Source organism: Hordeum vulgare, chromosome 5H (assembly GCF_904849725.1).
Source record: "Hordeum vulgare subsp. vulgare chromosome 5H, MorexV3_pseudomolecules_assembly, whole genome shotgun sequence".
NCBI classification, from domain to species: Eukaryota; Viridiplantae; Streptophyta; class Magnoliopsida; order Poales; family Poaceae; genus Hordeum; species Hordeum vulgare.
The window spans coordinates 2796015-2821908 of record NC_058522.1 but is presented as its reverse complement, the minus strand read 5'-3'; the positions used below and the strand labels follow the sequence as shown (position 1 = coordinate 2821908).

At 46.7% G+C, this 25894-nt stretch overlaps 1 protein-coding gene across 1 annotated transcript; it reads right to left on the bottom strand.

The window, feature by feature from the left end:
* Positions 1 to 21150: 21150 nt before the first annotated feature.
* LOC123395472 (LRR receptor-like serine/threonine-protein kinase FEI 1) lies at positions 21151 to 25051 on the bottom strand. Its single transcript, XM_045090477.1, has 13 exons — positions 24864 to 25051; positions 24599 to 24740; positions 24298 to 24369; positions 24104 to 24175; positions 23884 to 23955; positions 23725 to 23796; positions 23558 to 23629; positions 23253 to 23359; positions 22949 to 23131; positions 22541 to 22873; positions 22174 to 22428; positions 21809 to 21942; positions 21151 to 21675 (listed from the first exon to the last, which is right to left on the bottom strand). Exons 1-13 carry the CDS (start codon positions 24970 to 24972, stop codon positions 21451 to 21453), a joined length of 1848 nt encoding a protein of 615 aa, XP_044946412.1. The 5' UTR covers positions 24973 to 25051; the 3' UTR covers positions 21151 to 21450.
* Between the last annotated feature and the right edge of the window lie 843 nt (positions 25052 to 25894).

Below are 25894 nucleotides of genomic sequence, written 5' to 3'. Positions count from 1 at the left end.
CGAGCCTAGCATGTGCAGACATGGCCTCGGAACACATGAGACCGAAAGGTCGATCATGAATCATATAGTTGATATGATTAGCATAGGAATGCTTACCACTGAAACTATACTCAACTCACGTGATGATCGGACTTGAGCTAGTGTAAGTGGGTCATGAACCACTCAAATGACTAGAGAGATGTAATTTTTGAGTGGGAGTTTAGCAAGTAATTTGATTAAGTTAAACTCTAATTATATTGAACATAGTCTAAGTCCACTTTGAATATATTTGTGTTGTAGATCATGGCTCACGCGACAGTCATCCTGAATTTTAATACGTTCCTAGAGAAAGCTAAGTTGAAAGATGATGGAAGCAACTTTGTAGACTGGGCTCGTAATCTTAAGTTGATCCTACAAGCTAGGAAGAAGGATTATGTCCTTAATGCTGCGCTAGGAGATGAACCACCCGCTACGGCTGACCAAGATGTTAAGAACGCTTGGTTAACACGTAAGGAGGACTACTCAGTAGTTCAATGTGCAGTCTTGTATGGCTTAGAGCCGGGACTTCAATGTCGCTTTGAGCGTCATGGAGCACATGAGATGTTCCAGAAGTTGAAGTTTATCTTTCAGAAGAATGCCCGAATCGAGAGGTATGAGACCTCCGATAAATTCTATACTTGCAAGATGGAGGAGAATTCGTCTGTCAGTGAACATGTGCTCAGACTGTCTGGGTACTCAAACCGTCTAGCTGAGCTAGGGATTGAACTCCCGCAAGAGGCTATCACTGACAAAATTCTTCAATCACTGCCGCCAAGCTATAAGGGCTTTGTGTTGAACTACAACATGCAAGGGATGAACAAGTCACCCGGCGAGTTGTTTGCGATGCTGAAAGTCGCAGAGTCTGAACTCCGTAAAGAGCATCAAGTGTTGATGGTGAATAAGACCACTAGTTTCAAGAGAAACGGCAAAGGGAAGAAGGGTAATTCAAAGAAGAGCGGCAAGCCTGTTGCCAATCCGACGAAGAAACCCAAAGCTGGACCTAAGCCTGAAACAGAGTGCTACTATTGCAAGGGTATGGGTCACTGGAAGCGCAACTGCCCCAAGTATGTGGCTGATAAGAAGGCGGCCAAAGAAAAATCAGGTATATTTGATATACATGTTATTGATGTGTACTTAACTGGCTCTCGTAGTAGTGCCTGGGTATTCGATACCGGTTCTGTTGCTCATATTTGCAACTCGAAACAGGAATTGCGGAATAGGCGAAGGCTGGTGAAAGATGAAGTGACGATGTGCGTAGGAAATGGTTCCAAGGTTGATGCAATCGCCGTCGGCACAGTTTCACTTCAGTTACCATCAGGATTAGTTATGAACTTGAATAATTGTTATTTAGTGCCTGCGTTGAGCATGAACATTATATCTGGATCTTGTTTATTGCGAGACGGTTACTCTTTTAAGTCAGAGAATAATGGTTGTTCTATTACTATGAGTAACATCTTTTATGGTCATGCACCCAATGTGAGAGGATTGTTCATATTGAATCTTGATATTGATAATACACATATACATAACACTGAGACCAAAAGAGTTAGAGTTAACAATGATAGCGCCATGTTTTTGTGGCACTGCCGCTTAGGTCATATTGGTGTAAAGCGCATGAAGAAACTCCATACCGATGGACTTTTGGAGTCACTTGACTTTGATTCACTTGACACGTGCGAACCATGCCTCATGGGAAAGATGACTAAAACTCCGTTCTCCAGAACAATGGAGCGTGCCAGTGACTTATTGGAAATCATACATACAGATGTGTGCGGTCCGATGAGCGTGGAGGCACGCGGCGGATATCGTTATTTTCTCACCTTCACTGACGATTTGAGTAGATATGGTTATGTCTACTTAATGAAGCACAAGTCTGAAACATTTGAAAAGTTCAAGCAATTTTAGAGTGAAGTTGAAAATCATCGTAACAAGAAGATCAAGTTCTTTCGGTCTGATCGTGGGGGTGAATATCTGAGTTTCGAGTTTGGTGCTCACTTAAGACAATGTGGAATTGTTTCACAGTTGACACCGCCTGGAACACCACAGCGTAATGGTGTGTCCGAACGTCGTAATCGTACTTTATTAGAGATGGTGCGATCTATGATGTCTCTTACCGATTTGTCGTTATCGTTTTGGGGTTATGCATTAGACACAGCTGCATTCACTTTAAATAGGGCACCAACAAAATCCGTTGAGACGACACCATACGAACTGTGGTATGGCAAAAGGCCAAAGTTGTCGTTTCTTAAAGTTTGGGGATGTGATGCTTATGTCAAAAAGCTTCAGCCTGAAAAGCTGGAACCCAAAGCGGAAAAGTGCATCTTCATAGGTTACCCAAAAGAGACAGTTGGGTACACCTTCTATCTCTAATCCGAGGGCAAAGTGTTTGTTGCTAAAAACGGAGCTTTTCTCGAGAAGGAGTTTCTCTCGAGAGAATTGAGTGGGAGGAAGATAGAACTTGATGAGGTTGTCGAACCTCACATCCCTCTGGATGGTGGCGCAGGGCAAGGGGAAACCCCTGTCGTTGCGACGCCGGTTGAGGAGGAAGTTAATGATGATGATCATGAAACTCCGGTTCAAGTTCCAATCGAACCACGCAGGTCGACGAGACCACGTGCTGCTCCAAAGTGGTACGGTGATCCCATTTTGTCAATCATGTTGTTAGACAACAATGAACCTGCAAATTATTAAGAAGCAATGGTGGGCCCAGATTCCAACAAATGGCTGGAGGCCATGAAGTCCGAGATAGGATCCATGTATGAAAACAAAGTGTGGACTTTGGAAGTACTACCTGAGGGCCGCAAGGCTATTCAGAACAAATGGATCTTTAAGAAGAAGACGGACGCTGACGGCAATGTGACCATTTATAAAGCTCGACTTGTGGCAAAGGGTTTTTCACAAGTTCAAGGAGTTGACTACGATGAGGCATTCTCACCCGTAGCGATGCTTAAGTCCGTCAGAATCATGTTAGCAATAGCTGCATTTTTCGATTATGAAATCTGGCAGATGGATGTCAAAACGGCGTTCCTTAACGGTTTCCTTAAGGAAGAGTTGTATATGATGCAACCCGAAGGTTTTGTCGATCCTAAAAATGCTAACAAGGTATGCAAGCTCCAGCGATCCATTTATGGACTGGTGCAAGCATCTCGGAGTTGGAATAAACGCTTTGATGAGGTGATCAAAGCATTTGGGTTTATACAAGTGGTTGGAGAATCTTGTATTTACAAGAAAGTGAGTGGAAGCTCTGTGGCGTTTCTAGTATTATATGTGGATGACATATTGCTGATTGGAAACAACGTAGAGTTTTTGGAGAGCATAAAGGATTACTTGAATAAAAGTTTCTCTGTGAAGGACCTAGGAGAAGCTGCTTACATTCTAGGCATTAAGATCTACAGGGATAGATCGAAACGTCTGATAGGACTTTCACAAAGCACATACCTTGATAAAGTTTTGAAGAGGTTCAAAATGGAACAGTCCAAGAAAGGGTTCTTGCCAGTTTTACAAGGTACGAGATTGAGTAAGACTCAGTGCCCAGCAACTGATAAAGATAGAGAGCATATGAGCACCGTCCCCTATGCTTCAGCCATAGGATCTATCATGTATGCAATGTTGTGCACTAGACCGGACGTTAGCCTGGCCATAAGTATGGCAGGCAGGTTCCAGAGTAATCCAGGAGTGGATCACTGGACGGCGGTCAAGAATATCCTGAAGTACCTGAAAAGTACTAAGGAGATGTTTCTCGTGTATGGAGGTGACGAAGAGCTTGCCGTAAAGGGTTAAGTCGATGCGAGCTTTGACACAGATCCGGACGACTCTAAGTCACAGACCGGATACGTATTTATTCTTAATGAGGATGGGGTAAGCTGGTGCAGTTCCAAGCAAAGCGTCGTAGCTGATTCTACATGTGAAGCGGAGTACATGGCTGCCTCGGAGGCGGCTAAGGAGGGTGTCTGGATGAAGCAGTTCATGACGGATCTTGGAGTGGTGCCAAGCGCACTGAATCCAATAACCTTGTTCTGTGACAACACGGGTGCCATTGCCTTAGCAAAAGAACCACGGTTTCACAAGAAGACCAGACACATCAAACGATGCTTCAACCTCATCCGCGACTACGTCGAAGGGGAGGACGTAAATATATGCAAAGTGCATACAGATCTGAATGTAGCAGACCCGCTCACTAAACCTCTTCCACAGGCAAAGCATGATCAACACCAGAACTGTATGGGTGTTAGATTTATTACAATGTAATTCACATGGTGATGTGAGGGCTAGATTATTGACTCTAGTGCAAGTGGGAGACTCTTGGAATTATGCCCTCGAGGCAATAATAAATATAGTTATTATTATAATTCATGTATCAAGATAATTGTTTATTATCCGTGCTATAATTGTATTGAATGAAGACTTATATACATGTGTGGATACATACACAAAACATTGTCCCTAGCAAGCCTCTAGTTGGCTAGCCAGTTGATCAAAGATAGTCAGGGTCTTCTGACTATGTACAAGGTGTTGTTGCTTGATAACTGGATCACGTCATTAGGAGAATCACGTGATGGACTAGACCCCAACTAATAGACGTAGCATGTTGATCGTGTCATTTTGTTGCTACTGTTTTCTGCGTGTCAAGTATTTGTTCCTATGACCATGAGATCATATAACTCACTGACACCGGAGGAATGCTTTGTGTGTATCAAACGTCGCAACGTAACTGGGTGACAATAAAGATGCTCTACAGGTATCTCCGAAGGTGTTCGTTGAGTTAGTATGGATTGAGACTAGGATTTGTCACTCCGTGTGACGGAGAGGTATCTTGGGGCCCACTCGGTAATACAACATCACACACAAGCCTTGCAAGCAATGTAACTTAGTGTAAGTTGCGGGATCTTGTATTATGGAACGAGTAAAGAGACTTGCCGGTAAACGAGATTGAAATAGGTATGCGGATACTGACGATCGGATCTCGGGAAAGTAACATACCGAAGGACAAAGGGAATGACATACGGGATTGTATGAATCCCTGGCACTGAGGTTCAAACGATAAGATCTTCGTAGAATATGTGGGATCCAATATGGGCATCCAGGTCCCGCTATTGGATATTGACCGAGGAGTGACTCGAGTCATGTCTACATAGTTCTCGAACCCGCACGGTCTGCACACTTAAGGTCGACGTTGTTTTATGCGTATTTGAGTTATATGGTTGGTTATCGAATGTTGTTCGGAGTCCCGGATGAGATCACGGACATCACGAGGGTTTCCGGAATGGTCCGGAAACGAAGATTGATATATAGGATGACCTCATTTGATTACCGGAAGGTTTTCGAAGTTACCGGGAATGTACCGGGAATGACGAATGGGTTCCTGATGTTCACCGGGGGGGGGGGGGGGGGGCAGCCCACCCCGGGGAATCCCATAGGCCTTGGGGGTGGCGCACCAGCCCTTGGTGGGCTGGTGGGACAGCCCAAGAAGGCCCTATGCGCCATAGATAGAAAATCAAAGAGAAAATAAAAAAAAGGAGGTGGGAAGGGAGAGAAGGACTCCACCTTCCAATCCTAGTTGGACTAGGATTGGAGAAGGACTCCTCCTCCCTTGGTGGCGCAGCCCTTGGGGCTCCTTGAGCCTCAAGGCAAGCCTCCCCTCCCCTCGTCCTATATATATGGAGCTATTAGGGCTGATTTGAGACAACTTTTGCCACGGCAGCCCGACCACATACCTCCACGGTTTTAACTCTAGATCGTGTTTCTGCGAAGCTCGGGCGGAGCCCTTCTGAGATTAGATCACCACCAACCTCCGGAGCGCCGTCACGCTGCCGGAGAACTCATCTACATCTCCGTCTCTCTTGCTGGATCAAGAAGGCCGAGATCATCGTCGAGCTGTACGTGTGCTGAACGCGGAGGTGCCGTCCGTTCGGCACTAGATCGTGGGACGGATCGCGGGACGGTTCGTGGGACGGTTCGCAGGGCGGATCGAGGGACGTGAGGACGTTCCACTACATCAACCGCGTTCACTAACGCTTCTGCTGTGCGATCTACAAGGGTACGTAGATCGGAAATCCCCTCTCGTAGATGGACATCACCATGATAGGTCTTCATGCGCGTAGGAAAATTTTTGTTTCCCATGCGACGTTCCCCAACAGGTAGAGAGGTGATTTTGAGGTCTGGTAATATTACTAGACTGTGGCATGACTCGGTGAATGTTGTCCCACCTTTGAAAAGTTCTTACTGAGCTTTTCTATATATGTAATAACCAGGACATTACCGTGAGGGATTTTAAATCCTGGGAGGGTGGTGACCTTTTTAGGAGACAGTTGACGCCTATGCTGGCGGGCTATTGGGCAGAGTTGAATGCAGTTGTTGGCCAATGGGCCTTGTCTGATGATCCAGACCAGATTAGATGGAAGTTTGGGGTGGAAAAAGGTTTTCTACTAAATCTGTTTATGAAAATTTGGAGAATAATATTGTTGGATGTGATTTTCGTTGGATCTGGAGTGCAAAGTTGCCTCTTAAGATTCAAATTTTCTTATGGCAGCTTTTTCAAGATGCTATTCTAACACGAGATGTGATGAGTATGAGGAAATGGAAAGGTAACCCTAGATGTTCCTTTTGTTCAGAAAGGGAGACCTCGCAACACTTGTGCTTTTCTTGCCCTGTGGCTAGAGTGGTATGGAGAATAGTGGGATGTATGCTTGGGACCAGTAATAGTCCTGATAATCTTTGGCAATTTTATGCTTGGTGCTTTGCCCATATGCCTAATGGTGTTAGGTTTTATACTTGTGGTCTAGCTGCTATCTGTTGGCCATTGTGGAATTGCCGCAATCGTGCGACATTTGAGAAGAAGAAGTTGGGGTCCCCTTTTGATGTGGTTTACTCTGCTTGTGAATTCCTGACATATTGGGCAGGACTCCTAACAGGGGAAGTGTGACAGCCCGAGACCGACGTTCCAGAAGATTCCCATTTCTTTCCGTTTTCGTCGTGTGTCTGTGTTCTTTTATCGCATCATCATCGCATCATGCGCATCATCATCGCATCATGCGCATCATCAGCATCCCGTTGCCGCCCGTTTTCAAAACTTGCATTCGTTAGTAGTTGCCGGTTCTCGTCGTTGTCCGTTCCGAGCCCGACCGCACACGCACGCGCCCGCGGCATCGTTCGAACCCTGTTTTAAAAGTGTGCGCAAAGCTTTCTCTGATCAGGGTGAAACTTGGCATGCGGTCGTAAGTAGTTATAGCTAGGCCGCGTGTCGAATTTCGTCGCGATCGGAGTCCGTCTGGTACCCGAACGGTCGACCGTAGCGGCACCGTATTCGGTCTATCGTCAGACATTTTCCGGTATTTTATATCTCGTTGCTGGGCTGCCCGTTTTCCCTCTCATCTCCGCCTAGCCCCTCTGCACAGTGCACCGACCCTACACGCAACCTAGTCTGAAAACCTCCCGGGACCCGAACCGGGCGGATGTGACCGTTGGATCCGGATCAACCCCGTTTTACCCTAAACCATCACCGGTTTTACATTTGGATACTCTAACCTATATTTCTCGACCGTCCGATCGAATCGGAGGGTCCAGATCAGCCCTATCCAAACCCACCTACCTAATTTAAGCAGTCAACCCTAGATCCTAGGCCGAATGTCCCATCCATCCGTTGTCCGCCGCCACTGTCTTCATCGGGATCCACTCCAGATCCAATCCCCCAACCATTGAGCCCCTCCTGATCCACTTGCAGCAGCCCTGCGCCGGCCTCCCGCGCATGAGCACGAGCTCGTCTCCGAGCTCCTCCCTGGCTCCCTCCCCTAGCTGCTGGAGCTAGCCACCGTGGATGCCCGTGCAAGCGCCGGACTGTCGCCGGCGAGCACCGCTGCCCAGCCTCGTCGGTCTAGCAGGGGAGCGTCGTGCCCTGCCCTCTCTCTATCTTTATTCTTCCCTGCCCTCTCTTTCCTTCTTATCTGAAACCTCTTGTGTGTCTTGTTTGCTTCAGGCAACAGCAACCGTCAGGGCCGTCAACTCCGGCAGCCTCCCGTCCGCTCCGCCTCATGTCGAACCACGCCGGTGAGATCGAGTTCCCGCGCGTGCTCCTTCCTTGCGACCTCTCCTTCCCTCTCCTTCCTCATCTAATCCTTCTCCTCTCTTCCTGTTTTTCCCCTGTCAGGAACTGAGCAAAGGCTGCTGCAGCCCCGCCATGGATGCCCTTGCCGCCTCGCAACTCGCCGACCGCCGTCGTTCCCCAACGGATCCGGTCGGCCCTTGGTAGATCAGCCCATTCCCGGCCTCCGTCAGCCCCGCCGTTTCCCCTAAGACCCGCACCGGAGAGCTGCCTGCAGCGCCGCGCCGCCGCAAGCAGAGCCAAGGCCGACCTGCAGTTTTATTCAGGTGCAGTTAAATCCTTACGATTCAGTTTTTATTCAGGTTCAGTCCGCTCTGGTTCTTGTTCATCTAGATTAGGGATCTGTTTAATGACGAGTGTGCCGCGATAGCCGAGCTGGTTACCACCACGTATTTGACCCATGCGATCTGGGGTTCGAATCCCACGCTCCCCGATTTTCCCTTTTAGTTTTTTTTGTTGATTTATGTTCGCTAAGGACCTGTTATCTGGCGCAGTGCTACCATGTTAGTCATAACCATAGCGCTAGCACACTGGCTTGAGCCTTCTAGTGAGACCCAGGGGTCCTGGGATCAAATCTCAGCTGCCCCATTTTATTTTATTTTTCCCTTGTATTTTTTTTATATTTTTGTTGTCACACGTTCGGGCCTGATCTATCACTGGGCTGCACTGTGCCTTCGAATTCGGTCCATAGCTATTTTTTTTTCGCTGTCTACGCTTGTCCTATTAACTGGCGAATTTGCTAGATTGCAGAAATAGCATGTTCTTCAACCGTCCGTAACTTTTAAACCGTGTAATGGACCGGAACGAGTTATATATGTAGAACGTGTAGAATTTTACGTAGAGTAATATTTTCCAACTCTCATGCATAATTAGAACTGTTTAGTGTGATGTTTGCATCGGTTTACATGTCGACGTGTTGAAAACGGTTTAGGTCGTAACTATTTGTCCGTAGCTCCGTTGGAGTTGTGCCATATATGTAAATGGACCAGAACGACGAGTAGAATCACGTGAACCACGTTGTTTTTCCGTTTAACAAACCTAAAATGTGATTAGGACAAATCTGGACAGAATTAAGTTTTAACACGTGGGGTCATTTCGGAGATGCTATATGTCGTTTCGACATCATTTAAAATGTCTAGCTAGGTAGATTAATTTGTGCTTCACCCCCTTGCCAGGTTAACAACATTTTAAATATTGTCGTGTAAATTAACGGGAATGAACTAAATAATTCAATGAGGAGTTTCGTCGATATGCAACCCGTTGCATATCGAGCTTCATTTAATGTGTAGTGTTTGCGTGAGGTGTTTTGCCATGCCATCCCTTGCATCATTGAACTGATCATGCATCATATTAGGGTGTGCATCATGTCTTGCATTTGCCGTGGTGAATATCTGTGTTGATGTTTGTTTCCGGTTTCCTCCGTCTCGATGGAGTTCCGCAAGCGTGTCGGAATGTGAGGACCCGTTCGACTACGTTGGTTTGCTGACTTCGCCGAGTCATTCTTCTTCCAAGCGGGATCTCAGGCAAGATGACCATTTCCCCAGATATCATTACTATCATTGCCATGCTAGATTTATCGCTTCTACCGATTATGTCTCGTTGCCTACCACATGTTAAATACCAGCCTCTCAACAATGCCATGATCATCTTCAACCTGTTTGACCTAGCAAACCACTGATTGGCTATGTTACCGCTTGCTTAACCCTGTTGTTAGCGTTGCTAGTTGCAGGTGCAGTTGCTTCCATGTGATAACATGGGTTCCTTGTCATATCACCATATTTAATGCTATTTAATTTAATGCACCTATATACTTGGTAAAAGGTGGAAGGCTCGGCCTTTCTAGCCTGGTGTTTTGTTCCACCTTTGCCCCCTTAGTTTCGGCTACCGGTGTTATGTTCCATAAATGAGCGCTCCTAACACGATCGGGGTTGTTATGGGGACCCCCTTGATAATTCGTTTTAGATTAAAGCTGGTCCGGCAAGGCCCAACATTGGTTCTACAATTGCCCAACATAATAATTTTATTAACACTGAAATGCATAGGGCGTCATGAACCCGAGGAGTAATTTTACATAAACAGGGGGGGCCAGTGCTGATGGTGTTGGTCCCAAACGGTCTGCCTGCGGGGCCACCACGGGGTAACTCGAGGTTTGGCACCCGTAGCTAGTTCCATCCGTCGTGTCCTGAGAACGAGATACGCGGCTCCTATCGGGATCGTCGACACGCCGGGCGGCCTTGCTGGATTAGTTTTACCTTTGACGAGATATCTTGTGCATTGGGATTCCGGTGATGCTTTGGGTAATCTCAGAGTTGAGGTTTTCCATTAGGGAATCCGACGAGATCGCGAGCTTCGTGATTGAGGATTTCTATGCGGCTTGTGGTAATTTGTGATGGACTACTTGGAGCACCCCTGCAGGGTTAAATCTTTCGGAAAGCCGTGCCCGCGGTTATGTGGCAACGTGGAAACTTTGTTTAACACTGGTTCTAGATAACTTGAAGTTAACTTAATTAAAAACTTGCCAACTGTGTGCGTAACCGTGACTATCTCTTTTGTGAGTTCCTTCTCCGATTGAGGACACGGTGGGGTTATGTCTGACGTAGGTAGGTGTTCAGGATCATTCTTTTGATCATCAGTAGTTCACGTCTGCTATGCATAGATCTTCCCCCTTTTATTCTTGTACTCGTAGGTTTAGCCACCAAATACATGCTTAGCCGCTGCTGCAACCTCACCACTTAACCATGCCTCACCCATTAAGCTTTGCTAGTCTTGATACCTTTGGAAATGAGATTGCTGAGTCCCCCCTGTGGCTCACAGATTACTACAACACCAGTTGCAGGTACAGGTAAATGTTACTTGACGCGAGCGCGTTGATTGTTCATTTGGAGTTGCTTCTTCTTCTTCTTCATCGATCTAGGAAGGGTTCCAGGCCGGCAGCCTGGGATAGCAAGGATGGACGTCGTTCTTCTTTTGTCGTTTATTTTCGTCCGTAGTCGGACCCTGCTCTTACTCTTGATGATTATGTAATGTACTGATGTGACTCTGATGTAGCTTGTGGCGAGTGTAAGCCAATTCCATATATCTCTTCTTTTCAGTACATGTACTTGTAACGATATCCATTCTTGCGACACGACGAGATGCGCTTCTATCCCTGACGAGGCCCTCGTGCCAAATTGAGGATAGGGTCGCATCTTGGGCGTGACAAGTTGGTATCAGAGCAAGGACCGACCTAGGAGCCCCCTTGATTGATCGAACATGGCCGAGTCGAGTCTAGTGAAAAACTATTTGAGTCTTAGTTATATATCGGAGAGTAGGATTCTTTTTTCTCCTCTTCTATGCTCTGGTGAGGAATCTTGACGTAATAATTTATTCTACTCCTCCTCTCACTCAAAATATTATAGGATCACGCGGATATTTTTGGAATCTATATGATGCCGATGTGACGGAGTTCTGTCTTGGTGCCTCCTGTCTGACTTGATTTTCTTCCGGGGAGTTGAGCTCCAGGGGATTCTTGAGCACATCGTTATCATTCAGATTTCTTAGTATCTAAGAACGAAGGATGTTCGTAATTGCTTCAATACTAGTAGTGGCGAGATAACCCCGATGTCCCCAGTACTGGTGCAGATTGTTCGGGGGTACTGCCATACTTTGTATCGTTGTGATCACGAGGGTCTGTTGTAGATGAAGGTCCGAGATTCTGGTCGTGTGTTGACGGATGTGATACAAGTGACGGGTTAGTATAGGAGTTGTGTGATATTACTCCTTGTATCCATGTACCAGATTGCATGACCAGATATTTCGGGAATTCATAGGTGGGAATTCAAGTAGTTACTTATAGGACAATCTTCCAACAAATGCATGACGTTAGGTTGGGGTTCGACATCTAGTGGATTCGTTTGTTCACGGTCGACTTACAGCGGTACACGTTGTGTCTTAAAGAGTCCTTGTAGCTTGCTACGACTCGGGGACGCTTCGTATGTCAGGTGCACTGCCTTGCACTTGATGGCTTCTGTAAATCGTGCCCGTGCGATCCTGTCCACGAAAATATCGGACGAAATCTTTCTCATGAGTTTGTTCTGGCTAATTGCAAGCCGCATCCTTGTTTTGTTGGAATATGGTAATTTAAGTTGCTTCGATGTCAAGTGGTGATTTCAGATCTTTCTAGTGGTGTTCTCATATTTTTATGTGAATGCTAATTCTTTTGATCAAATCAATTCTCTTGTTATTTCTTATCAACCGGAGTCGTCATATCAATTCCTTTCCAACTGGTGTGCTTCTGTTCAGTAATTCCATCCTCTCCAAAAAAAATTTTGCAAGATCATTCTCTCATTTATTCCGGAGTTCATCTCATCTGTCCCAATTTCTCTTTGTTTTTCCCCACCCTCCCACCCTTTTCTTCAGTGATTCAGTTTTCATCCAAGCGTTTTCTCTTCGTTGTGCTTCCGCTGTCTGTTCTTTCTCTCTTTCCCGGTGATTCATTGGGAAGATTCTCAGGAGCTTCATGTTCATCTTTATTCATTCTTGGCATCCTTACCGGTGAATTCAACTTAGTTGTCCGTGTCATCTTATCCATTCATCCGTGTAATTCTTTCCTATGTTGGGAATTCATTGAGCCTATCTTGTTATTCATTCCTCTCTCTTTCTATCCGGAGTGTTGAAGATATTTCAGAAGTCCTGATTCTCGATCCTTCAGTTATTTCGAGGTGCTAACCTCATCTAGTTCTCTTATACCGGTGCAATTTCTCTCTCTCTGAGCAATCTTTTCAACGGTGGTTTCTTTGAGTGGGCCCATAACCCACAGGTTTGTCCCAGGATCTTATATAGCTCTTGTAATCTTTCCGGAGATCTTTAATTCTTTTCAACTATGACGTAAGTATAAATTTCATCAGTCATATCCCTTCTTCAAGGCCTATTTGAATTAATTCTCATATGGCTCAACCTTTCATTCTTTCTTATTCCGGAGTGTCTCCGTTATTTGTGGGTTGTTTCTCGTCATCATTCTCAATATTGCTCCATTCTTGTGAAGATTATCATCTCAGCTTCGTGTTTTCCTCTCAATTGTTTCTATCGTGAGTAATCCCTTTCTTGCTATCCGGTGCATTTCTGGGTTGTGTTTATTTCTCGTTCCTCCGAAGGCCATCATTTCAGAAGACTTCTTCGTTCTCAGCTTTCAGCTTTCATCCTCACTTCTTCTCCATTGTGGTCTCTTCGTTCATCTCTCTGTTATTCGGGTGCCTTGTTCTAGTTTTTCTCTCAGGTGGCTCATGATCTCTTCGTTCTCATGTTTCTCCATTGATTCTTGGTTTTCCATTCAACAGTGAATTCTTACCGGTGCTTCCTTCAATCACGCCTCAAGTGGTGCTTTTCTCTCTGTCTCCTCAAGATTCTTTCAAGAGGAATAAGTTGTATGCTAAATCCGTTTCTTGTCATCAATTAAACTTGATGAAGGATAAGCATAACATAATTCTTATTCATGTTCATAGTAATCTGAATTCTTCTTCCGGAGGACTCATGATATCAATTCTTTTCTCAAGTGTGCTTATCTTTATTTTTCGGAGTTCCAAGTTCTTTTAAGTATCTCTTTGTGAGGCTTCACCTAAATCTTGGCAAGGTCATATTCTTATTCTTTTCTACCTTCATATCTTTGCATCATTCATTTGTATACGGAGGTCCTTCTTGGTGGTTCGTCAAGATTTCATTCATTCTGAAGTGTTCTTCAAGATTCCTGTTGGAATACCTCAAGTATTCTTTCTCTTCCATTTTCAGTGCATCTGTTCTTCCTTTATCCTTTGAGGTGGTATTATAGCATTCTTGTTAGTGTAGGAGCCTCGAAGAGTTTTCCTTTCAAGAATGAGATAATTAAATCCATCGATTCTTTGATCATGAGATATTTTCAACCCATGATTTCTTCATTGAGCTATCTTGGTTTGGATTTCACCTAAAACTTTTCCTATGGATTGTGCTATCATGGTGCTTGTCATTAATCCGAGTTCTCAATGTATCCTCTTGGTGTAAGAAATTGTTCATATCTTGTTTCTCCCAATCAATCCTTGTTTCTGTCAGTGGCTGGTTGTCAACTCGTTGTTTGAAAAGGTCTCCATAAGCCCACTACTATCTTGTTCTTTTCGTTGTTGTTTTCCAACAACTTCGTTCAATTCTCCTTGCAAGGATGCTTGCCAAGTTCATTTGAGTTAGTAGTGGTCATTCTCTCTTCATTCTCTTCTTCCGTATGAGCTACTTCCTATTCTATTGTTCCGGAGGCATTGTGATGTTGCTCTTTTGGGTCTATTATGTTGTTCTGTCAAGATCATGGTGTTCCCTTGTTATATTTAGTTGTTGGTTGTGAATATTGTCTAATTCTCCTACCTTTTCGATTTTTTTTGTCCCATTTTCCTACCGAAGTGCTGCCGAAATTTTCCGTGAATTCTTGCTTCTCTCCCATATCATTCCTCATCTCCTTGCAACCTTCAAGGATCGTTGGTTTCACTCGTTTGTCAAAGAAGTGACTAAGTTTTTTACCTCTTGTTCTTTCTCATCCTCTCCCCCTTTCATTCTTGGATCTCGGGGCGAGATCCTCTTGTAGTGTAGGAGAGTTGTGACAGCCCGAGACCGACGTTCCAGAAGATTCCCATTTCTTTCCGTTTTCGTCGTGTGTCTGTGTTCTTTTATCGCATCATCATCGCATCATGCGCATCATCATCGCATCATGCGCATCATCAGCATCCCGTTGCCGCCCGTTTTCAAAACTTGCATTCGTTAGTAGTTGCCGGTTCTCGTCGTTGTCCGTTCCGAGCCCGACCGCACACGCACGCGCCCGCGGCATCGTTCGAACCCTGTTTTAAAAGTGTGCGCAAAGCTTTCTCTGATCAGGGTGAAACTTGGCATGCGGTCGTAAGTAGTTATAGCTAGGCCGCGTGTCGAATTTCGTCGCGATCGGAGTCCGTCTGGTACCCGAACGGTCGACCGTAGCGGCACCGTATTCGGTCTATCGTCAGACATTTTCCGGTATTTTATATCTCGTTGCTGGGCTGCCCGTTTTCCCTCTCATCTCCGCCTAGCCCCTCTGCACAGTGCACCGACCCTACACGCAACCTAGTCTGAAAACCTCCCGGGACCCGAACCGGGCGGATGTGACCGTTGGATCCGGATCAACCCCGTTTTACCCTAAACCATCACCGGTTTTACATTTGGATACTCTAACCTATATTTCTCGACCGTCCGATCGAATCGGAGGGTCCAGATCAGCCCTATCCAAACCCACCTACCTAATTTAAGCAGTCAACCCTAGATCCTAGGCCGAATGTCCCATCCATCCGTTGTCCGCCGCCACTGTCTTCATCGGGATCCACTCCAGATCCAATCCCCCAACCATTGAGCCCCTCCTGATCCACTTGCAGCAGCCCTGCGCCGGCCTCCCGCGCATGAGCACGAGCTCGTCTCCGAGCTCCTCCCTGGCTCCCTCCCCTAGCTGCTGGAGCTAGCCACCGTGGATGCCCGTGCAAGCGCCGGACTGTCGCCGGCGAGCACCGCTGCCCAGCCTCGTCGGTCTAGCAGGGGAGCGTCGTGCCCTGCCCTCTCTCTATCTTTATTCTTCCCTGCCCTCTCTTTCCTTCTTATCTGAAACCTCTTGTGTGTCTTGTTTGCTTCAGGCAACAGCAACCGTCAGGGCCGTCAACTCCGGCAGCCTCCCGTCCGCTCCGCCTCATGTCGAACCACGCCGGTGAGATCGAGTTCCCGCGCGTGCTCCTTCCTTGCGACCTCTCCTTCCCTCTCCTTCCTCATCTAATCCTTCTCCTCTCTTCCTGTTTTTCCCCTGTCAGGAACTGAGCAAAGGCTGCTGCAGCCCCGCCATGGATGCCCTTGCCGCCTCGCAACTCGCCGACCGCCGTCGTTCCCCAACGGATCCGGTCGGCCCTTGGTAGATCAGCCCATTCCCGGCCTCCGTCAGCCCCGCCGTTTCCCCTAAGACCCGCACCGGAGAGCTGCCTGCAGCGCCGCGCCGCCGCAAGCAGAGCCAAGGCCGACCTGCAGTTTTATTCAGGTGCAGTTAAATCCTTACGATTCAGTTTTTATTCAGGTTCAGTCCGCTCTGGTTCTTGTTCATCTAGATTAGGGATCTGTTTAATGACGAGTGTGCCGCGATAGCCGAGCTGGTTACCACCACGTATTTGACCCATGCGATCTGGGGTTTGAATCCCACGCTCCCCGATTTTCCCTTTTAGTTTTTTTTGTTGATTTATGTTCGCTAAGGACCTGTTATCTGGCGCAGTGCTACCATGTTAGTCATAACCATAGCGCTAGCACACTGGCTTGAGCCTTCTAGTGAGACCCAGGGGTCCTGGGATCAAATCTCAGCTGCCCCATTTTATTTTATTTTTCCCTTGTATTTTTTTTATATTTTTGTTGTCACACGTTCGGGCCTGATCTATCACTGGGCTGCACTGTGCCTTCGAATTCGGTCCATAGCTATTTTTTTTTCGCTGTCTACGCTTGTCCTATTAACTGGCGAATTTGCTAGATTGCAGAAATAGCATGTTCTTCAACCGTCCGTAACTTTTAAACCGTGTAATGGACCGGAACGAGTTATATATGTAGAACGTGTAGAATTTTACGTAGAGTAATATTTTCCAACTCTCATGCATAATTAGAACTGTTTAGTGTGATGTTTGCATCGGTTTACATGTCGACGTGTTGAAAACGGTTTAGGTCGTAACTATTTGTCCGTAGCTCCGTTGGAGTTGTGCCATATATGTAAATGGACCAGAACGACGAGTAGAATCACGTGAACCACGTTGTTTTTCCGTTTAACAAACCTAAAATGTGATTAGGACAAATCTGGACAGAATTAAGTTTTAACACGTGGGGTCATTTCGGAGATGCTATATGTCGTTTCGACATCATTTAAAATGTCTAGCTAGGTAGATTAATTTGTGCTTCACCCCCTTGCCAGGTTAACAACATTTTAAATATTGTCGTGTAAATTAACGGGAATGAACTAAATAATTCAATGAGGAGTTTCGTCGATATGCAACCCGTTGCATATCGAGCTTCATTTAATGTGTAGTGTTTGCGTGAGGTGTTTTGCCATGCCATCCCTTGCATCATTGAACTGATCATGCATCATATTAGGGTGTGCATCATGTCTTGCATTTGCCGTGGTGAATATCTGTGTTGATGTTTGTTTCCGGTTTCCTCCGTCTCGATGGAGTTCCGCAAGCGTGTCGGAATGTGAGGACCCGTTCGACTACGTTGGTTTGCTGACTTCGCCGAGTCATTCTTCTTCCAAGCGGGATCTCAGGCAAGATGACCATTTCCCCAGATATCATTACTATCATTGCCATGCTAGATTTATCGCTTCTACCGATTATGTCTCGTTGCCTACCACATGTTAAATACCAGCCTCTCAACAATGCCATGATCATCTTCAACCTGTTTGACCTAGCAAACCACTGATTGGCTATGTTACCGCTTGCTTAACCCTGTTGTTAGCGTTGCTAGTTGCAGGTGCAGTTGCTTCCATGTGATAACATGGGTTCCTTGTCATATCACCATATTTAATGCTATTTAATTTAATGCACCTATATACTTGGTAAAAGGTGGAAGGCTCGGCCTTTCTAGCCTGGTGTTTTGTTCCACCTTTGCCCCCTTAGTTTCGGCTACCGGTGTTATGTTCCATAAATGAGCGCTCCTAACACGATCGGGGTTGTTATGGGGACCCCCTTGATAATTCGTTTTAGATTAAAGCTGGTCCGGCAAGGCCCAACATTGGTTCTACAATTGCCCAACATAATAATTTTATTAACACTGAAATGCATAGGGCGTCATGAACCCGAGGAGTAATTTTACATAAACAGGGGGGGCCAGTGCTGATGGTGTTGGTCCCAAACGGTCTGCCTGCGGGGCCACCACGGGGTAACTCGAGGTTTGGCACCCGTAGCTAGTTCCATCCGTCGTGTCCTGAGAACGAGATACGCGGCTCCTATCGGGATCGTCGACACGCCGGGCGGCCTTGCTGGATTAGTTTTACCTTTGACGAGATATCTTGTGCATTGGGATTCCGGTGATGCTTTGGGTAATCTCAGAGTTGAGGTTTTCCATTAGGGAATCCGACGAGATCGCGAGCTTCGTGATTGAGGATTTCTATGCGGCTTGTGGTAATTTGTGATGGACTACTTGGAGCACCCCTGCAGGGTTAAATCTTTCGGAAAGCCGTGCCCGCGGTTATGTGGCAACGTGGAAACTTTGTTTAACACTGGTTCTAGATAACTTGAAGTTAACTTAATTAAAAACTTGCCAACTGTGTGCGTAACCGTGACTATCTCTTTTGTGAGTTCCTTCTCCGATTGAGGACACGGTGGGGTTATGTCTGACGTAGGTAGGTGTTCAGGATCATTCTTTTGATCATCAGTAGTTCACGTCTGCTATGCATAGATCTTCCCCCTTTTATTCTTGTACTCGTAGGTTTAGCCACCAAATACATGCTTAGCCGCTGCTGCAACCTCACCACTTAACCATGCCTCACCCATTAAGCTTTGCTAGTCTTGATACCTTTGGAAATGAGATTGCTGAGTCCCCCCTGTGGCTCACAGATTACTACAACACCAGTTGCAGGTACAGGTAAATGTTACTTGACGCGAGCGCGTTGATTGTTCATTTGGAGTTGCTTCTTCTTCTTCTTCATCGATCTAGGAAGGGTTCCAGGCCGGCAGCCTGGGATAGCAAGGATGGACGTCGTTCTTCTTTTGTCGTTTATTTTCGTCCGTAGTCGGACCCTGCTCTTACTCTTGATGATTATGTAATGTACTGATGTGACTCTGATGTAGCTTGTGGCGAGTGTAAGCCAATTCCATATATCTCTTCTTTTCAGTACATGTACTTGTAACGATATCCATTCTTGCGACACGACGAGATGCGCTTCTATCCCTGACGAGGCCCTCGTGCCAAATTGAGGATAGGGTCGCATCTTGGGCGTGACAGGAAGACAAACTGGCGATGGAGCGGGGAGCGAAGATGCTGAAGAGGAACCCGTCGAACATGCTAAGGATCTGTGCGGCCCCAGAGGAGGGTTGTTGATGGTTGTAGCTGGTGGTTCTTAGTGGTTTGGTGGTGACCTCCCTGCGTGGAGTGATTTCAGGCGATGACCTGTGTAGTATCTACTTGCAGTTCTCCTAAAACTTTGTAGATGGTCTGTGCGTGGTATGGGTGTTCTTGGGTTTTTGCCCTGCGATAGGCTGCTCGATGACGAGTGTCTATGTGTAGGTTTTCCAAGAATGCTCTGAACTCGCACCCCTTTCTCTGGTTTCCTTTTTTCAAACTTTGAACTTTGTATTTCCGTTATGTGAGTAATGGAAAAGGGGTTGCCCGGTTCAAAAATATATATACTGACGTTTTCGCAACATGCTCTTTTGTTGCAAACAAAATTGCAACATGATCTATGTTGCAAAAGACCCGTCAGTCATTTTTTAACCCGTCAATCGGACGACCTAGCAGCGTGTTTGTTTTCGCAACTGGAGCATTGTTTCAGGATTTTGTGTGGTGGACGGAGGCGACCGAGCTGATGATCGGAGGATGCACGCGTATACATTGGACGGCTAAAAGGGTGGTGGATGGTTACTACAAATCCATCGATGGATGCCAAGCAGTCCCCTTCTTTCTTTCTTTTACTCCAAGTATTTAACAAATTGACTTTCTCCCGGGGGACGATATTACTTTCCTTTTTTTTTGAAAAATATATTACCTTCTTTTTTAATGTAATAGTCGCATTCATCAACCCTAAACGCAAAGATGACATGTTTGAAAATTTCATTGATTTTGTAGGTTAAAAACTTCTATTTGTATCAATTTCTATTTTATTTGGTTTATATTTTATGTTTTTACTTTTGTATCAGTTTCCGTTTTGTTTTTCATTTTCATTTTCATTTTCCGTTACCAGTTTTAGGATTTTTAAAGTATTCATCGCACTTTCTAGAAAGGCTGGTCATATATTTTAAAAATGTTAAACGTGTATAAAAACAGTTTTGATGTACACAAAAATATGTATGAAAAAATAGTCATCAAAACAAGTTTTTGAAAATAATCATACGTTTAAATAGTTTTAAATGTGTACAAAAAATGTTGCATGTGTATATGAAATCCTACAATGTGTATAGACACAGAAACATATGTTCCAAGAAACTTTAATCATCTACTTGAATAAAAATTCCTATGAAATCATTTGTACTATATTTCATAGGAAATCAAACATTCATTTCAACCTGTTTTTACAGTTCCTTTGTTTTACCTGTGTCATCAAACACTCCTTGATAATTCTGTAGGGTTCGAATGGACATGCCACTCCAACCATCTACTTTTTCTATTCCTGCGTTTATAAAATCCTGCGAATCAAAAAGGCCTCGTTCATTCATTCATATCTCACTCCCCATCAAGTTATAGCTGCCGCACTCCTTTGTCTCCAAATCGATGGCGATTTTGAATAGGAGGGGCTCGGTTTTCCAAGTGTGTATGCTGCCCAAGAAGGGGATATTTGGAGCCACTCCCTCAGCAACAGATTCTCTGATAATAAACTAAACTAGTGTAGTAGCCTAATGCACGCACGGCCTCTCATAAACTAATCATCATAAAGTCTAATGGTGCACTATACCTACACCTAAGCTGCCATTAAGCTGTTGACAAAGGTGAGACTACTCCTAGTTGGCCGGTTATGGAATAATAGTGCTCCCCTTTTCACCATTGTCTGATGACAACCTTTAGCTGGCTCTCCGGTGTATATGCGCCTAATTTAAAAAAGTCGAAAAAATCTAAAACTTTTTCGAAAACAAATTTGACCTTGTGTTGTAGTATTTGTGTAGAAGTCTCGCAAAAAAAAAAATGAACATTCAAGGTAAATTTGACCTAGTTTACTTTACCTATCTTGCTTGTCTGATTTGGTTCAAAGGAAGTTGGCCATGCAATCAAAATGCCAAAAAGGAAAAAAGGAAAATGCTGAAAGGAAGGAGCGACTAGGCAGAGAAACAACAGCAAAAAAAATGGAAAAGGGATAAAAGAAACAAAGCTCAAAGATCTCCATGTCTATGTACAAAAGCACAGTCGATTCCTGACTGATTTGGTTCTGGTTCTGACCAAAGAACCACTCACTAACCTGGGCACAACACAACACAACTTAAAGATGACAACTGCTCCTCCTACCAAAGCTGGTTCATCTCATCTCATCTCATCATCAAGTATCTACAAAACTTGAGCTTCTCCCATCCAGGTAGATCATCATCGATCATGGCACAGCACCAGCACAAGGGGTAGTGTTCACTCACTCACTCACTCGCCTGCTCATCAGAGAGAGCTCAGAGCTCCAGGTGCTGCTCGTAGTAGAGCTCGCTGAGGCAGGGCGACAGGATCTCCTCCTCCAGCATCTTGAGCACCGCCCCCATCGACGGCCGCTGCCCCGGGTCCGCGTCCGTGCACATGGCCGCGATGTCCAGGATCCCCTCCACCGCCTCCACCTCCGCGTCGCCCGACCTCTCATCCAGGATCTCCTCCAGACGGTGCTCCCCGCTCAGCGTGTTCAGCTGCACGTGCATGCATGCCACAGCAAAGCAAAGGTGGTTCAGACTCAAGACTGGATTATTCTTCAGAGCAGTTGCTTGCTTGCTTGCATGCTTTGGGAGCAACAGCTTTGGAGCAAGACTAATATATACTTACCCAGCCGACGATGTTGAGACCCTTGTTGAGGAAGCAGGAATCCGTAGGCCTCTTTCCGGTCACCAGCTCCAGCAAAAGCACCCCAAAGCTATACACGTCCGATTTCTCGGTCGAATGCCCATTTTGCAGGTACTCTGGCACCAAGAAGTTAACATAAACTTTACTTATTAGTTTCAAAGAAAAGGTAAGCTGCGTATTTATTGTTCAGAACTTGCCAAGTTTCTCAACAATAAGCTACACAACAATTCCATGGCGTCAAAGTAATTTACAGGAATTAACAAGACACATCTCTTCCCTCAAAGTAATGGATACATATTAGTTAACAGATGTGTTACAATGTGAAATAGCATTGGGAGAACGAGTACCTGGAGCTAGGTACCCGAAGGTACCCGCCACGACAGTGGTTACGTGGGTCTCGTTGTCTACCAGCAGCCTCGCGAGGCCGAAATCAGACACGCGCGGCTCCAAGCATCTGTCTAGAAGGATGTTGCTGGCTTTGATGTCACGGTGGACAATCCCCGGCGAGCAGTCGTGGTGCAGATACGCCAAACCACGGGCGGAGCCCAGGGCGATCTTCATACGTGCATTCCAGTTCAATGGCTGATCCTCCTGCGCATCACCTGCATTGGTAACACGTTACAGTAAGCACCAGTCAACATAAGATGGCATTGCAACCACAATGATGCAATAGTATTAGTTAGTGCGCCGAGAGAGGGATATAGTGGGTCCTACCATGGAGGTAGCTGTCCAAGCTGCCCAGCTCCATGAAGTCATATATGAGCAGTTTGGCCGTGGAGAGCCGGCAGTATCCTCGCAGATTGACAAGGTTGATATGCCTAATGCTGCCCAGGATCTCGAGCTCCTTCTCGAAAGTCTTTTCTCGCCTCTCCCGGTTGAGGTCAATCCTCTTGACGGCAAACGCCGTGCCGTCGTCCATCACCATCTTGTACACCGTACCAAACCCGCCACAACCAACCACATCCTCTTCGTCGAGCAGCTCCAGCCTTCTAATGATCTCGCCCGACGAATACGGAAGGTTCCACTGGTATGTCACGAGGGTTGCACCTAAGTCGTCAAGACATCACGCAGTTAGTTAGTGAGTGAGCCTGAGTATTTGGTTGGTGTGATTTTTTTCATTACCATCCGGGACAGTTGGCTTGTCCATTTTCACATAGTTCACACCATTCTTCTTCCTGGACAGCAAGCATACCCAGAGGAAGCCCAGCACCGCGACCAGCGCGACGGCCATGGTTGACATTGAACCGATCACGACGCCATTCAGGAAGTGCGAGGTTTTGTTGTTGCTGGTGATTGGAGAAACACCTATATGGTTACCAGAAATAAATGACCACGAGTCAGTTGATCACACACAGATCCTACCAAAATTCAAAAAACAGTCCCCCACCCCACAATTGCAAAGGCAGCATTAGAATTTAAGACTTGCCAGAAGAGGAGAGGGGGTCGGAGTGCGGCAGCACCGCAGGGAACCCGAGGGTTCCGCGGCAACCTTTCTGTATGGGCAGCCCGCAAAGCTCCAGATTTCCGACATACCTGCAGCATTTGAAACGCACCAGAGCGCATTAAAGCCACACTAGCTGAAGCTGAAGCTGATACAGTACAGATGTGGTACAAACTAAAAGATACCACTCATTCATTCACATTTTGCAACATCTACCATCAACATCATAAAGAAAGAAGGACACACAACAAACTGGAAGGAGACGAGGCCAGGGCTGGGCTTAAGCTTACGAGCTGCTCTTGAAGGTTCCGAGGACGCCGACGTTCGGGATCTCTCCAGAGAAGAAGTTGGTGGAGAGGTTCCTGCATTTGTCACGGTTCAAGCTTTGCATCAGCGTCATCCTTGCCAATCCAACTTGTAAACATTCGCCAAGGAGATCACAGGAGCAACAACGTACAGGAACCGCAGGTGAGTTAGGCTCCCTATCGACGCTGGTATCGCGCCGCGCAGCAGGTTGCTGGACAGGTCCCTGCATTTTTATCCGGCACACATACATACGTCATCAGAGGCCCGACAACACACCAGGCCGTGGAACAGAGAGGATGGCGGAACGTACAGGATGGTGAGGTGAGTGAGGTCGCCGATCCCCGGAGGGATGCCGCCTTGCAGGTAGTTGGCTCTCAGGTAGCTGGAGAAGATACAGGCAGACAATGAAATGAACGCCCACATTTTATTTTAGCAGGTATTCACCAATCTAGAACGTAGCAAAGAAACTAACAAAGAAATCGAATGAACTAGTAGTAGTACAAATCAGAGAGATTGTATGGTATACTCACATCGCTCTGAGCTCTGTGCAGTTCCTGATCTCGGCGGGGATGGGGCCGTGCAGGCTGTTCTGGTGCAGAGCTCTGAAGGAAGAGGGAGCAGGGTACGTGAGGCCGATAATACAGGCGTGTTTCGGTGCTCTGAAAATCTAGGCGGAGTGGATTTTGTTGGTGGTGAAGGTGTGAGAGGAATGAAGGGAACTTACAGCCTCTGCAGCTTGGCGAGCCTGCCGATGCTGGGGGAGATGATGCCGCCGAGCTGCATGTAGGGCAGATTTCTGCCACGCATAAAAGAGAGGGAGGGAGAGAGAGATTATTCATCCATTGGTTCATTCGTCCGAGCAAGCAAGCAAGGAAGGAAGGAATCCAAGAAGCCAGCAGCCCAAGCAACAATCCAATCGAATCGAATGGAGAGGAACGAAGAATGGTGGGCGGAGGGAGGCGTGTGTGATGAATCTGATGTGGAATGCAGAAGGGGGGAAGAGGGAGGAGGGGGGAGCGTAGTACATGGACTGGACCCTGAGGTCGGGGAAGGAGCAGGAGACGCCCTCCCAGGCGCAGGGGTTGGCGTCGGCGGCCCGCCAGCTCCCCAGCCGCTGCTGCCCCGCCGTGGCGTTGAATGCCACCTTCAGCTCCAGCAGCGCCTCCCCTGCGACACACACACACACCGGCCGGCCGGCCAAGGAAGGAAAGGAAACGAAGCAAACATCGATGAGCCATGTAGATTTGTTCAGCAGATGGACTGGCCGTGGCCGGGCCGGAATGCACGTACCGTCCGGTGTGAGCGCCATGGACGCCGTGGAGCAGAGGAGGAGGATGAGGAGGGCCCCGGCGGCATGGCCGCCGCTGCCATGCTTCTTGGTCCCGGGGTTGGCGGCCATGGTGGGTGGCTGGGGTTTGGGATGGGATGGAGGGGTTTGAAGTGGCTGAGAGTGAGAGTGAGCTTGGGGAGTGAGGTGTGGGAGAAGCCAGGCCTTTGCTTGCTTTAATTATTGATTGGCTGCGCGTGTGTGGGTGGGCTGACGGGGAGTCCCAGGCGGGCCGCTGTAGCGCGGCTGACCAGTGGGCCCATGCGTGTCCGTGGTCCCGCTGCGCAGTCAGAGACAGACGCAGACGCAGACGCAGGGGGCGGTACATGTTGGTTGGTCCACGGGGGCCGTGCTGGGGTCTCGTGGGCCGCTTTCGAAAAAGGCAGACCTCAGCCAAGAGGATTTTTTCACTGTTTTCATCCTTAAATCGTAAGTTCATCATGTAACGAACTCGGTTCGAAAGTATTTCACGTTTTGACATTTTTGGAAATGCCACAGTCCGTGGCGTTGCAGCCTTGTTATGAAACGCCAGTCTACTGGACGTTGCGGGCCTCGGGTGCAACGCCAGTCTACTCGACGTTGCGGCCCTTCCCAGAAACGCCAAGGTGGCTGGCGTTGCAGGCCTCATAAGTAACTGCCCCGCGGCCCTTTCGTCCACCTCCACTTCTTTCTTCCTCCTCTTCCACGAAAAAGCTCTCCCTCCTCCTCCAAATTCCCCCCTTCGATCTCCCTCCTCCCCCAACCGTTTTGTTGGTTCTTTGGGGCAAATCGAAGAGGCCGGTAAGCTCCTCCGATCCCTTCAATTCGTTTTTGCAATGATTTTGTATTTGTGTAGATTTCTTTTGCACTAGGTGTACGTATGTTTTGAAGTAAAATTTATTTTGTGATTGTTAATAGGTGTAGTTTTGTGATTGTTAATAGGTGTCTAGGTGTAGTTTTTGGTGGCTATATGTATAACCTAGCTTTTGTTCATATTATCCGCATTAGGTTTATG

Coding starts and splice junctions, on each gene's coding strand:
- LOC123395472 (XM_045090477.1), bottom strand. CDS start 24,972: ATGGCCGCCAACCCCGGGACCAAGAAGCATGGCAGCGGCGGCCATGCC. Junction 23,956..24,103: donor TGCACAGAGCTCAGAGCGAT/GTGAGTATACCA, acceptor TATCTTCTCCAG/CTACCTGAGAGCCAACTACC. Junction 21,676..21,808: donor GTCTCAACATCGTCGGCTGG/GTAAGTATATAT, acceptor ATGCACGTGCAG/CTGAACACGCTGAGCGGGGA.